The 12,759-nt window shown below is 33.0% G+C and overlaps 1 protein-coding gene across 1 annotated transcript in view; it reads left to right on the plus strand.

Annotated features, from left to right (window-relative positions):
- The window catches only part of ROCK2 (Rho associated coiled-coil containing protein kinase 2), a 137,357-nt gene that overhangs the window by 87,905 nt on the left and 36,693 nt on the right, over positions 1-12,759 (plus strand). Inside the window, exons 6-12 of the mRNA XM_060168747.1 lie at positions 2,522-2,666; positions 5,032-5,170; positions 7,283-7,374; positions 8,193-8,352; positions 9,898-9,958; positions 10,535-10,546; positions 12,645-12,724. Of these exons, the coding sequence (XP_060024730.1) occupies positions 2,522-2,666; positions 5,032-5,170; positions 7,283-7,374; positions 8,193-8,352; positions 9,898-9,958; positions 10,535-10,546; positions 12,645-12,724 (689 nt within the window). The remainder of the gene's footprint in view (positions 1-2,521; positions 2,667-5,031; positions 5,171-7,282; positions 7,375-8,192; positions 8,353-9,897; positions 9,959-10,534; positions 10,547-12,644; positions 12,725-12,759) is intronic.

Raw genomic sequence — 12,759 nt, forward strand, 5'->3', positions numbered from 1 at the left:
TCCCACATCTGGTTGATTTTGTTTTTTGGATATGTGAAGCACTCCTCTGGTTTAAGAGTCAGAACTATACAAATTGCATGCTCAGAGAAGGATCACCCCCTCCTTATCCCACCATCCCATTCTTGTACTTGCTTCTTTCTACCCTTTTCCCACTCACCCCCTGTAGGTAAACCAATCTCTTTAGTTTGTGGTTTAGCCTTCCTGTATTTCTGCATTTTAGGCTTCCTGTATTTCCTACATTTGTAATAAATGTAGATTTTATATTTATATAATTTGAGAACTTCCCCATGAGATAGGTTTTTTTTTTTTAAATAAATTTATTTATTTTATTTATTTATTTTTGGCTGTGTTGGGTCTTCGTTGCTGCATGCGGGCTTTCTCTAGTTGTGGCAAGCAGGGGCTTCTCTTGTTGCAGAGCACGGACTCTTAGGCACATGGGCTTCAGTAGTTGTGGCTCGCGGGCTCTAGAGCACAGCCTCAGTAGTTGCGGCGCAAGGGCTTAGCCGCTTCGCGGCATGTGGGATCTTCCCGGACCAGGGCTTGAACCCGTGTCCCCTGCATTGGCAGGCGGACTCCCAACCACTGTACCACCAGGGAAGCCCCCATGAGATAGTTTTTAAATATCTTTCCCAAATGTTTATTTTAAAAAATTTTAACTCTCAATAGGTGGTTGCCAAAGATGGTGGTTAGAATATTAATTTTCCAAAAACAGAGTACCAGTAACAGAGTTTACCTAGTAAAAATTCTTTACTCCTACCAAAGTATTTATTCTACAAGTAATCGGTTATTCAAACTGATCTCCATCTTACCTTTCCCAACTTCATCAGTGTGAAACCTTACATTTAGCTGATTTGGACTTTACTGCATTTCTTCAACCTGTTTTATATAAAGTCATTCTTGTTCCTTCGTTTTTGCTCTTTTTTCTGTCTAAGCTACCATACCAACCCTCTCTCCTCTGAAGTCTAACTTGTCCGCCAGTTCTTTTTTGTATGTTATCCTTTGCTCTCCTTCTTCTGAACCTTTGAATGCTAAATAATTTTTCTTTTAGTGGCACTTTTGTGTCTCGCCAGGTTTTAGCTCTTAAGATCTCACAAGATTCATTTTTTTGAAGTCTGATTTATATGGATACATGTGAAATAAAGAGATTTTATTTACCCTAGTAAGTCTCTATGAATTTTTCCTTCAGTAGAAGTCTAAAATGTAGGATAGTTAATGATAAAAATTAATTTTATACACTGCCTTTTGTAGTCAGGCACTGTCATCTTCATTTTTTATCCTAAGTAATAACCCTTACAGAGTATTACCATCATAATTTGCTCAGTTATTTCCAAATATTTTATTTTATTAATTTATATTCAAACTAAAATGACCTCTATTTGCTGAATACTTGGGAAAATTAAATCATTGAGTTATTTCTGCTGATTTGAGGAAAGAAAAGATTGCTTCTAAAATTAATCTCTCATGTTTAATATACATTTTATTGAATTTAAATAAAAACGTTTATATAAATCATGTTTATAAAATACATTGAACTTCCTTTTTCCAAGGTGGTTATAATACTTAGTATTTTGGTAGTTGTATAGCTTGGTTATAAGGAACGTAGGTGACACACTTTTTAACCAGGCAGGTAAAGGAAATGAAGGGCATTTAAGTTAATCTGTAAAGTCTTTGCATGTTTGTACATAGCTGGAGGTGAACAGGTACTATTTAGGATCACACTACTATATACTGTCATGATTTAATCTTGCAGCGTATACACAAACATACACAAACACATACATGCTGCAAAATACACACACGTAGATAATATCTACAGTGGTTCTTGTCCTTGTCAAAAAGACATAAGATAGGGATTATCTTACTACCCACTGAAACTAAACACAGAAAAAGGTGTTTGTAATCATTTTGCCAAATATCTTGATACCACAGCTCCACATTTCTAAACATGCAGCTTGGAGGTGTAGCTTTCAAACTATAAAGATCTTTTGATTTAAACATTTGATCTATTTCCCCCCATTTTTTTCTTGGTATAATAAGAACTAATTTTTAATACAACCTCCAAAACTGGGGCCTTTGTAATTTTCATTACTGCAGTTTCTTTGGAAATATCAAAGTTTCCTTTCTCTAATGATTCTTTTCTTTTCCCCGGGTCAGGTGCCTTAAGACCACATTTTGTACTTCTCTTGTAACTCCTTCATGGTGTAAGAAAAAGAAACAAAAGATGTTGATTTGCATGGAATTCCCATGGAGTTAACCACCTTTTTCTTCTTTCATTGATGAAGCCTCCTGTATTTTAGAGTTGGAAAATTATCCCTGATCTCCCATAATCCAGACATTTTTATGCATTTCATAATGCATTTATCCCCTGTCCTCCCAAAGCCATGTCAGCAATGAAGGTCTCTTGGTAGCCATGTGTAGTCACTGTATATTTAATAATTAATGAATTAGTTGCGCTTATGTGTGTGTGTGTTTATAGACATTTTATACACATTTTTTCTCTCTCTCTCTGCACTTTACCCAGACAGGCATGGTGCATTGTGATACAGCAGTTGGAACACCTGATTATATATCACCTGAGGTCCTGAAATCACAAGGGGGTGATGGTTACTATGGGCGAGAATGTGATTGGTGGTCTGTGGGTGTTTTCCTTTTTGAGATGCTGGTGGGTAAGTAAATTGTTCTTTTTTCAAAACCCATCTCATAACACTTTAGTTCTAAGTCAAGAATGTGAGACTATAAAAAAATGAATTGCTTGTGTTCTAGGGAAAAAGTAGTATTTCTGAAAACTGAATTAGTAGTGTCTGATGGGACAGATTATTGATTGGAAAATTAAAACCAATCCTCATTCTGGCACAGTAATGGAGTAGAATATGAAAGGAATTGAAAGTCTACTGCTAGGAAATATTCCTCCAATAGACCTTTTGTATTAAGAAAATATTAGAACAAGAAGCAAGTTTATAGTTGCAATGGGCCTTCATTCTAAGATTTTCTTAATCAGGAGTATTTGTTGTAAATATTTAAATTATAAGGCTGGTATTCTAATTATAATAAGGAACTGAAAGTACTCTTAGTTTATGTAATTGTTATGTAATTAATTTTTGTACACTGTGTTTCTTATATTTATTACTTGTATATATATTTGGTTTGTAGTTCTAGTCAAATAAATCATAAATATAGTTATTGACCATTTGACTATCAAGATAAATATGTTTTATAATAATATTTCAGTCTCAGTAAACTCAGAGGCAAATTAAATAATTTCTTTTACTTTGACCAGATCAAAATTTGAAAGATTCAAGTATTTCAAAACTTTTCTTTACATCATAGATTTCATTTTTAAGATTTCCTATTCCTAAGTACTAGGGCACAAAAATATCTTCTGGCCAAGGAAGCCAGTGGCTGACTCCCCTGGTTTCAGGTTGAGGGAGATGTAGCAGAATTCTTCTTTAAGAGTCAAATGTATTAAGGCTAATAGCGTTATATGAAATGACTTTAGAATTGAAAATATAGTTTTAGAAGTTGGGGAATTTATTTTCTAGAAGATGACTAAAAGAAATTAGTAGTGGAAATCTGTAAAATCTGTATAGTAACTGAGTATGTTTATTGCTAAAAAAAACCAGTACAAATTTAAATAACGATTGGTCATGGAACTTTTTTGTGGTTAAAGTGCCTTCTCTTGATGACCATATGTGTATGTGTAGCACTGATCTTGCTATGCGTAGTCTCATGTCCTTCTGTAACCTACTTTGTTTTGGGCCTTTGTTTTTGTAGTGGGTCTCTTTGTACACACTGTATGTTCTCAGGTAGCTATCTATTCTCCCCACCTCTAGGCCCTATCTGATGATTCATTGGGTGTGTCTTGTAATCTTTTGAAAGTAGAATATATTCCATCATTTGCCTAGACTCTCCCAGGGGGTTAAAAAATAATATACTTTGGAGGAAGTCACCTGGGTTTGAAGAGACCATTTAAATTCCTGCTGCTGTTTTCAGCTCTGAGAGCTGAATTTAATGAGTTTGAATGGCACTAATTTGCAGTATTCTGAGCCTACTCTGGTGCTTGCTCATCAGGTTGGTTGACTGGACTTCAATTAAAGGAGTCTACTGCAGTTAAAAGTTGCACTAGAAAAATCTTGAATTCAAAACTCTCCTCTGCCACCCTTGGAAAACAAAAACTAACTACCTGAACACTCCTTTTTGGCTGATTTGGGAAAGTGATTTGTACTAAGGTGACTTGTGGTTGAGGCATACTGGCAGGGCCTTTAACTCTTGTGGCTTTAGATGAATACTGGCCAAGATGATGCCGTGAACATTTTCTGTCTTTACACTTGCTTCAATGCCTATTTATCACAGTCATCAGTCAGCAGGAACACTGCATTAGGAGGCTGTTTCTGCCGTTTTCAACTCTAGCTGTGTGTCATCTTAGGCAAATCACATGTCATCTGTCTGGGCCTGGCTTCCTCAAATGTAAAACAATAGGGCTGATCTAACTCTTAGAGCTGCACTGTCTAGTCTATCATGATGAAAGTGGTTTACGTCTGCACTGTTTAGTACGGTAGGCACCTGCCATATCGAGCACTTGAAATATGGCTAGTGTGACTAGGGAACTGAATTTTTCATTTTATTTATTGTAATTAATTTAACTTTAAAGTGCCAATTGTAGCTAGTGACTATTGTATTGTATAACATAAAAGGCTGATTTAGCTTAAGCACTAACTGATCTGACCCCACCTAGTAATCTTTTAAATTATCCAGTAAATTGTTTTTTTTTTCCCATTATGTATTTAAAAACCCAACAAATTCTACAGTTAGTATTGATTTTATTTTGCTCTTAAAAGTTCATGGTTCATTGGTATGATTATAATTTAAATATATTCTTGGTGTGCGCCTGTTTGTTTTGACTGAGATTCCTGGCCCGTAGACCTTTTCGTTCTTCCATGCATGTGACAAATTTAAACTTAACATATTTAAATATTAGGTGAAAAATGTTTAATTTGCATTCTCTGTTGCACTCTTTTTTTCTTGGAACTTTAGGGGATACTCCATTTTATGCAGATTCACTGGTAGGAACATATAGCAAAATTATGGATCATAAAAACTCACTATGTTTCCCTGAAGATGCAGAAATTTCTAAACATGCGAAGAATCTCATCTGTGCCTTCTTAACAGATAGGTAATATACATTGAATTTCTTTATAGAGAATCCTTTTAACTTCTGGATTTGTAGAAATGAAAGCATACCTAACTCTTATTTACATATAAAATCAATCTTTTTATCCAAATTGCATTTAATTCTGGTTTAGCCTTTTCCTACTGCTAATCCTGGTGTTGGGTTACCCTTGTCATTTTGTATGTGCAGCCTAATGGTAATCTAACTCTAATCTTAACCCTCATGTCTAAAAGGAAAAAAACAGAACTTGGTAAAATAATGCATTTGAGAGAAATAAAACTTCTGTATTATTCATATTTTATCCTCTAAGGTGATTTAAGCCGTACTGCTCTTGAGTGTACAACTTTTGAGAAGAGAACATTTTTGTGCAGATAAATACTCAAAAGTTAATAATCTTAAAAACTATCTGTGTTTGATTTGAGAGTGCCTCCTTCCCAACCGTTTTTAATTTGCATTTGAATATGAGCAAGTCCATGCTGGAAATTCTATATTTCTTGAAACAAACTAGATGAACATTGTTGTGAAAACCTGCCTTAAAAAGAGAAGCTAGAAAACTATTTGAAGTTTCTTCCTTGCCCTCTCTATTCTGTTCTTTTCTGGTTTCCCATTTTATATTTGTAATAGGAGTCATCCTATTAAAGGACTAACACATATAAGTGGGTGCTTCCACCTCAGTGCAGACTTACCTCACTAGCTTTATGATTTTAGGAAAATTATTTTACTTGTTGGGGAAATAATTTTACTCATCCTTAAAATGATGGGATCGGATTAGATGATAACTAAGAACATTTCTTGCCCTAAGATGCTGTGATTCCTCAGCACACCTTATTGTTGCCTGTTAGCCAGTTGCTGTTAGAACCAGTACTGCAGTGACTATCCTTATACATTTATCTTTGCATACGTTTTGTAGGATAAAATCTTAAAGGTGGAATTCTAGGAGATACATTTTAAAATTGACCTACTTGAGTTACAAATTTGACCCCCAGAGAAGCCACATCAGGGTATATTTCCATTATTAATAATTGTTTCCCTCATTCTTGTCAAACTAAGTATTATGAATTATTTCTTTTCCATACAAAGAAAGAAAATTATATTTTTCCTCATTAGGCAGCTTAATCATTTTTATATGTTTATCAATCATTTGTACAATAAAACTTTGATTGTTAATTACATGATTAATGAATAATAATACATGGTGATAAACTCAAAATAATGTTTGATTTGAGGACTAGATGGAGTTGATGGGAATGACCATAATTTGTGCTGAAGGGTAAAATATAAAACAGGATACAGCATATGCTAATGAAAGGAGTACCATTCATGAAATATTTACCTTAGCAATTTATGGGGAGGTGTGGTTGCAGTCTAAGTAATGATTGTAGGTGGAGAAAAGATAGTTTGAAAAGAATTTAATGCCATCAGTGTGGCTAAGAGCACTTCCTTCTAAACTTTACAGGTTTTTTTGTTTATATTAAACATAGCTCCAGGGACATATAAAAAATGTTTTTTATTTCCATATAGTCTTCACTGAAGACTCAACATGTCAAAAAATGAAATTATTAGTAACATTTTTTTGTATTCAGAATGATAATTTTAATATAAATGTAATATATATTTAACAATTTATATTTAATATAGATGTAGATATATCCAGAGTAAACATGGATAGCTTCAAACATAATATGTGAGTTCTTTTTAAGAAAGGAGGAGGATTTTTTAAAATAACGTTTATTAGAAAGGTTTTAAAAAACTCTTCTATGCCAAAAGTTAAATCTCCATCCATTTTACCCCCTAAAGTTGGTCACGTGGTTTTGGCACACGCAGATGATTTTTTTCATTGAAAATCTCGTACTTTCATTTGACACAAAACAGGTGGAAACATTTTTACATATAAAATGTAAAATTTCCCTTTCCATGGCATTTACTATCTAGAGCAATCATATACTATAAAATTAGATTGCTTATTTTTGAGCAACATTTAAGCTGAAGCTTTTAATAAAGATATCTTAAACTCATTTCTGATCCTTATTTTGATCCTTGTTGAGATAAGAGTTAATATTTTTGTATTTATATAATGTTACTCTTTATAATACAATTTTTAACTGCATTGTTTAGGGAGGTACGACTTGGAAGAAATGGGGTAGAAGAAATCAAACAACATCCTTTCTTTAAGAATGATCAATGGAATTGGGATAACATAAGAGAGAGTAAGTCAATAAATTTAAATATTTCCATTTCATCACATTTTAAATCTCATAAATTGATTCCTCTTCTGAATTAATAAACATGTCTGTACACTTAATGCTAACTAATTTTTAAATTGAGAGGTTTCATTTCAATTTGTTCTGAAGCAGTACTTATAACTAAATTAATATTACCTCAGTATCTTAGCAAACTAATATGTCTTTATTTCCCAGTGCTTTTATGATAAACATAGGTTTCTTAATTTGTTAAGCTGAGTTTTATGGATCTCAGTAATTTTCAGAATTGGGGAAATACAATTCTTTAATTCAGTTGTTTGAATTAATAAATCAGTAATTAGTTACTTATGGAGACCATACTCTGGTGAATACTAGGGTAAGCATAGTAATTCATTTAAACTTCATGTATATTTAACATTAATTCATTTGAAGAGTAAGAAATATTTCTACTTAAAGAATGTAAAAAACCGAAGACTAAAGAACGTATATGCAAGTTATTGCTGCTTGTAATTTTAACACGTAGAATAATATCATCCTGCTTTCCTTGTTTGATTGATTTATCTATATTTAAAGCCAATCTAATATAATAATAAAACACATAAAATTTCAGTTCTTTGAAATGATAAAACAAAATCTGTTACTAAAATATTCTATAGTAAATCATAATAATATAGTACTGTTAATGAATCAATATGTAATATGTTAATATTTATATAACATATTAATAATATATAATCACTAATATAAAACAAAACAGGGGTCATTTATATAATTTTAAATCAGATATATTATTATTAAATAACTTGTTTCTTTTCTTTTAATAGCGGCAGCGCCTGTGGTACCTGAACTCAGCAGTGACATAGATAGCAGCAATTTTGATGACATTGAAGATGATAAAGGAGATGTAGAAACCTTCCCAATTCCTAAAGCTTTTGTGGGAAATCAGCTGCCTTTTATAGGATTTACCTACTATAGAGAAAATTTGTATGTGACTTGTTTGTTACATATTTATTGTTTTCAGCATCTAGCTATAAAGAGTTGTCTTACTTCGAGACTGAATTATAGAAGATAAAGTGTTAATTTGTTTTAAACTGAGTTTTTTCATAGAATATTTTATGATATTCATTTACAAATGAATATAAGGCAATGTTCTGTGTTCTTTGGGGGATATAGAGTAAGACCAAACACCTGCTTTTGAAGGAGCTTGTCAACTAATAAGGGATATAGGAGAATTATATAGTCATAATAAAGGGTAGAATGTGATATTTGCCTTAAGAAACGTACCAAAAAGATATGAGATGGTTCAGAAGAAAAACAAAAGTCACATCTCTTTGGGACGAGGGTAGGGGAAAGTCAGGTAAGACCTCAGGGAAGAGGTAGCATCTTAGCCAGGTCTAAAGTTAAGAAAGGGTTTTGAAAGGCTGAGATGTAAGGAGGTTAGGTGAGTATAGTGGGGAGGTGAATACTGGAAGGAAAAGTTTGAAATGTAAGCATACTTTGGGAGCAGAGTAGTATAGTCCAGTAGGGTTCAAACATAGGGTATATATATCACTGTATCATGACCATTTGGAGGATTTAATGAAACTGTGATTTTCTTGCCTGTAATCCCTCCATGTAGTGCAGAGCCTGGCACAAGATCATTCAGTACATATTGGTCAACTGGAGTGATTATTGGGTATAAAATTAGAAAATAGACTGGAGTTGGAGTTTAGGGGAAGCATAATGCAACAGATGATTGTTGTGTGCTGTGCTAAGGGACTTTTGACTTTGACAGGCAGCAAAGAGCCACTGAAAACTGTTAAATAGTTGAATGAAGTATTAAAGATGTTTGAGAAACATATATTTGAGAAATTTTTGGTATTTCCATGTGTGTAATGGTTGGGGTGATCAACCATTACAGTTTCCCCAGGACTGAGGGGTTTCCTGGGATGTGGTGTGGGACTTCCATGCTAAAACCAGGAAAATCCCAGGCAACCCAGCATGAATTGTCATCCTGCTAAGGACAGTGTTCTGAAAACTACTGTAATGCTGACTAAATTGAGGATATCAGTGCCAGGAGAAACCCAAGCATGTTTATACACAGTGAGGAAGGACCCAGTTAAGCGAGAAATTAACAGTTAAATAGAAGTGATGATTTGTGTATTAAGACCTGGAGATCAAGAGATGTTATTTTTGAAAAGGAGGAGAGCTATCTCTTTCCAGAAGATTTCTAGAAAAGAAGAATAAGATAGTTACAGGAACTCAAAATGAGATGAATAGGGAGAAAAATGTAGTGCTATTTAGACTCCAGTCTCAACGATGTTAAAGACTAGAACATCCTCTTAAGAGTGAGAGGCAAGAAATATTTATCATTTTAAATGATTGAAAATGTTATACATCTCTAGAGGGGAAAATATTACTTCATTTTAAATATGTTGAAGTGAAAAGAAAGAGAATCTGTAGTTGGAATTTAATTCTGAGAATAACTTGGTATTAGAAAATGAGTTAAAATGACACGCAAAAGAATTTATTTCCTGCCTTTCTTTCTAGGTTATTAAGTGACTCTCCATCTTGTAAAGAAAATGATTCGATACAATCAAGGAAAAATGAAGTATGTATAAATTTTTACTACTCTACATGTGTTCAAATATTTTAGTAATATCCCTGTATTTTTAAAGTTCACTTGATGCTACTTTTAGATGGCATTCCTTCTTGCAATCCAGTTCAGCATAATATTGAAGTGATTCATTTATTTGACAAGTATCACTGTGTGAGATCCAATGGCTAGTGAAAAGATGACTTGTACATGGCTTTAGGCTTAGTTTTAGTAGCAAAAGTGATAGAATAGGTTTACAAACAGCTGTATTTTCTACCAGTTAGAAAATTTTATGATCTTAGTACTATAAAAGAGTACAGATAATAAGCTATAAGGATATAGAAATAGTAGATGATTTAAATTTTGACTATTTAGCAATGAATTCATATAAAGGATAATTTTATCAAAATGTTACAATATTTTGTGACCTCTATACAAAGCTAAATCATGAACACACACATAAATGAGGATGCTAAACATTTTTCTCTTCAAAACCTAAAAAAATTAGTTAGGTAGTTTTGGTATGATTTGTGTTTTAGGAATTTTACAAAGCATAACAAGCATTTTAATGTTTTTGTTTTGTTTTAATAGGAGAGTCAAGAGGTATGTTGATGTCAAATATGTTGAAAAACAGGAAAATCTCATCACTCTAGCGATGTTTTGTTATAATCACATTCCACCTAGCATTTGGAGTACTACACCTACCCAAGAGAGAAGTTCTCAACCTTTTTTCTACCAAGTATTCTTTTTATTATTGCTCCTATGGATCTGTTGTTTAAAATATATATTGTATAATTTTCTTGTTTTTATTTATTAAGGATATATAAGTAGCAGTAAGAACTTTTGATTGGCATGTGATAACTAGTGTGATCGAATTATACTAATGTAGTAGTAGCCAAAAGCTGTTAAACTTGACTAGTTCATTGGCCTGTATTTTCTTACTAGGGAAGTATACAGTTTTGCTTAAGGTATATGAAATATTTAAGAAATCATGGAGAACATAATCACTAGAAAGAATAGTGGAAAGAACATTGGCCATGGAATCTAATAGATCAGGATCTTTTGGGCACTGCCATTTATTAGCTATGCTATCTTGGCCCAGCTGTTCACCTTTTTTGGATTTCAGTTTCTTTATTGAATAGATATAATACTACCCATCTTTTTAGGGGTTTTGTTAGGATTAATGAGACAATATCTGTAAAGTGCCTGCCACTGTACCTAAAACACAAAAGGAACTTGAAAAGTTAAATCCTTTATAAAGGCAGTAAGGCTCCCAAAATGCAGTATTTAATGCTTTCTGTAGTTTTAGTTTGTTTAAAGCCCGACATATCTGGCCTTATAGCAAGATGACTTGTAATTAATTAGTTGTCATTTATCCAAAAGAGTTATTGTTGACAACTTTTCACAGTATTTTGCCTGGCACAGTGTAGGAAGATACAAAGAAGAGCTTTTATGTATCTTTTTTTGAGGGAAAACTTATGTAACATTACATAAGTTTCAGGTATACAACATTATGATTCTCCTTCTGTATTCATTGCAAAGTGATCATTATCAAAAGTCTAGTAATCATCCATCACCATACACTTGACCCCGTTCACTCATTTCATCCAGCCCTAACCACCTTTTCCTCTGGTAATGACCAATCTGTTCCCTGTCTTTGAGTTTGTCTTTGTTTTATTTTCTTTCCTTTTCTGTGTGTGTGTGTCTGTTTCCGCATATGGTTTTTGTCTTTCACTTTCTGACTTATTTCTAATACCCTCAAGGTTCATCCATGTTGCAAATGGCAAGATTTCACTTTTTTTTTTTAGGGCTGAGTAGTAGTTTCCGCTGTGTATAATATACCACATCTTCTTTATTCATTCATCCACTAGTGGATATTCAGGTTGTTTCCATAACTTGGGTGCATATATCTTTTTGAATTAGTGTTTTCATATTCTTCAGATAAATACTCAGAAGTGGAATAGCTGGATTGTATGGTAGTTCTATCCTTATCTTTTGAAGAATCTCCATACTGTTCTCCATAGTGACTGTACCAATTTACATCCCCACCAACACTGCACCAGGGTTCCCTTTTCTCCACATGCTCTCCAATATTTGTTATTTTTGTCTTTTTGATGATAGCCATTCTGACAGATGTGAGGTGATATCTCATTATGGTTTTCATTTGCATTTCCCTAATAATTAGTCATATTGAACATCTTTTCATAGGTCTCTTGGCTATCTGCATGTCTTCTTTGGAAAAATGGGAAGAGCTTTTATTATTTTTAAGAAAAGTAATATATTTTTGAGTGTGTTCAGTCAAATATTCCAAATATTTGTTTCAGATGTAGACCTTTTATCTTTATAAGCACAAATGGTGACAGTATTTTCGAATAAATAATCTACAAAAGAATGATAGAGGGTATCAAAGGATATCCTTTGTTCATAATGAATGAGAAACTTGGTGTCATAGAAGAATTCTGCCAAGATCGGAGCTTTTTATTCTTATGTTTACATAGTGTGTTCATACATACATGTGTACTGTAATAGAAAGCAAGAGATGGAGGATTTTTTCTCTCTGTCAATAAAAATCGCATTAAGAATGTACAAAAACTGTACCTATATTAAGTTGAAAGAAAAGAGATTATCATTGTTTTCTTTAAGCCTCTCACCTTTTAAATATGATCAGACTTTATAATTATAGTTTCTTATTTTCTGACAGATTCAGAAAAAACTATACACATTAGAAGAACACCTTAGCAGTGAGATACAAGCCAAAGAGGAACTAGAGCAGAAGTGCAAGTATGTTTTGTAGATAATTGTTATATTTTAAAATG

Source organism: Lagenorhynchus albirostris, chromosome 13 (assembly GCF_949774975.1).
Source record: "Lagenorhynchus albirostris chromosome 13, mLagAlb1.1, whole genome shotgun sequence".
Lineage (NCBI taxonomy): Eukaryota > Metazoa > Chordata > Mammalia > Artiodactyla > Delphinidae > Lagenorhynchus > Lagenorhynchus albirostris.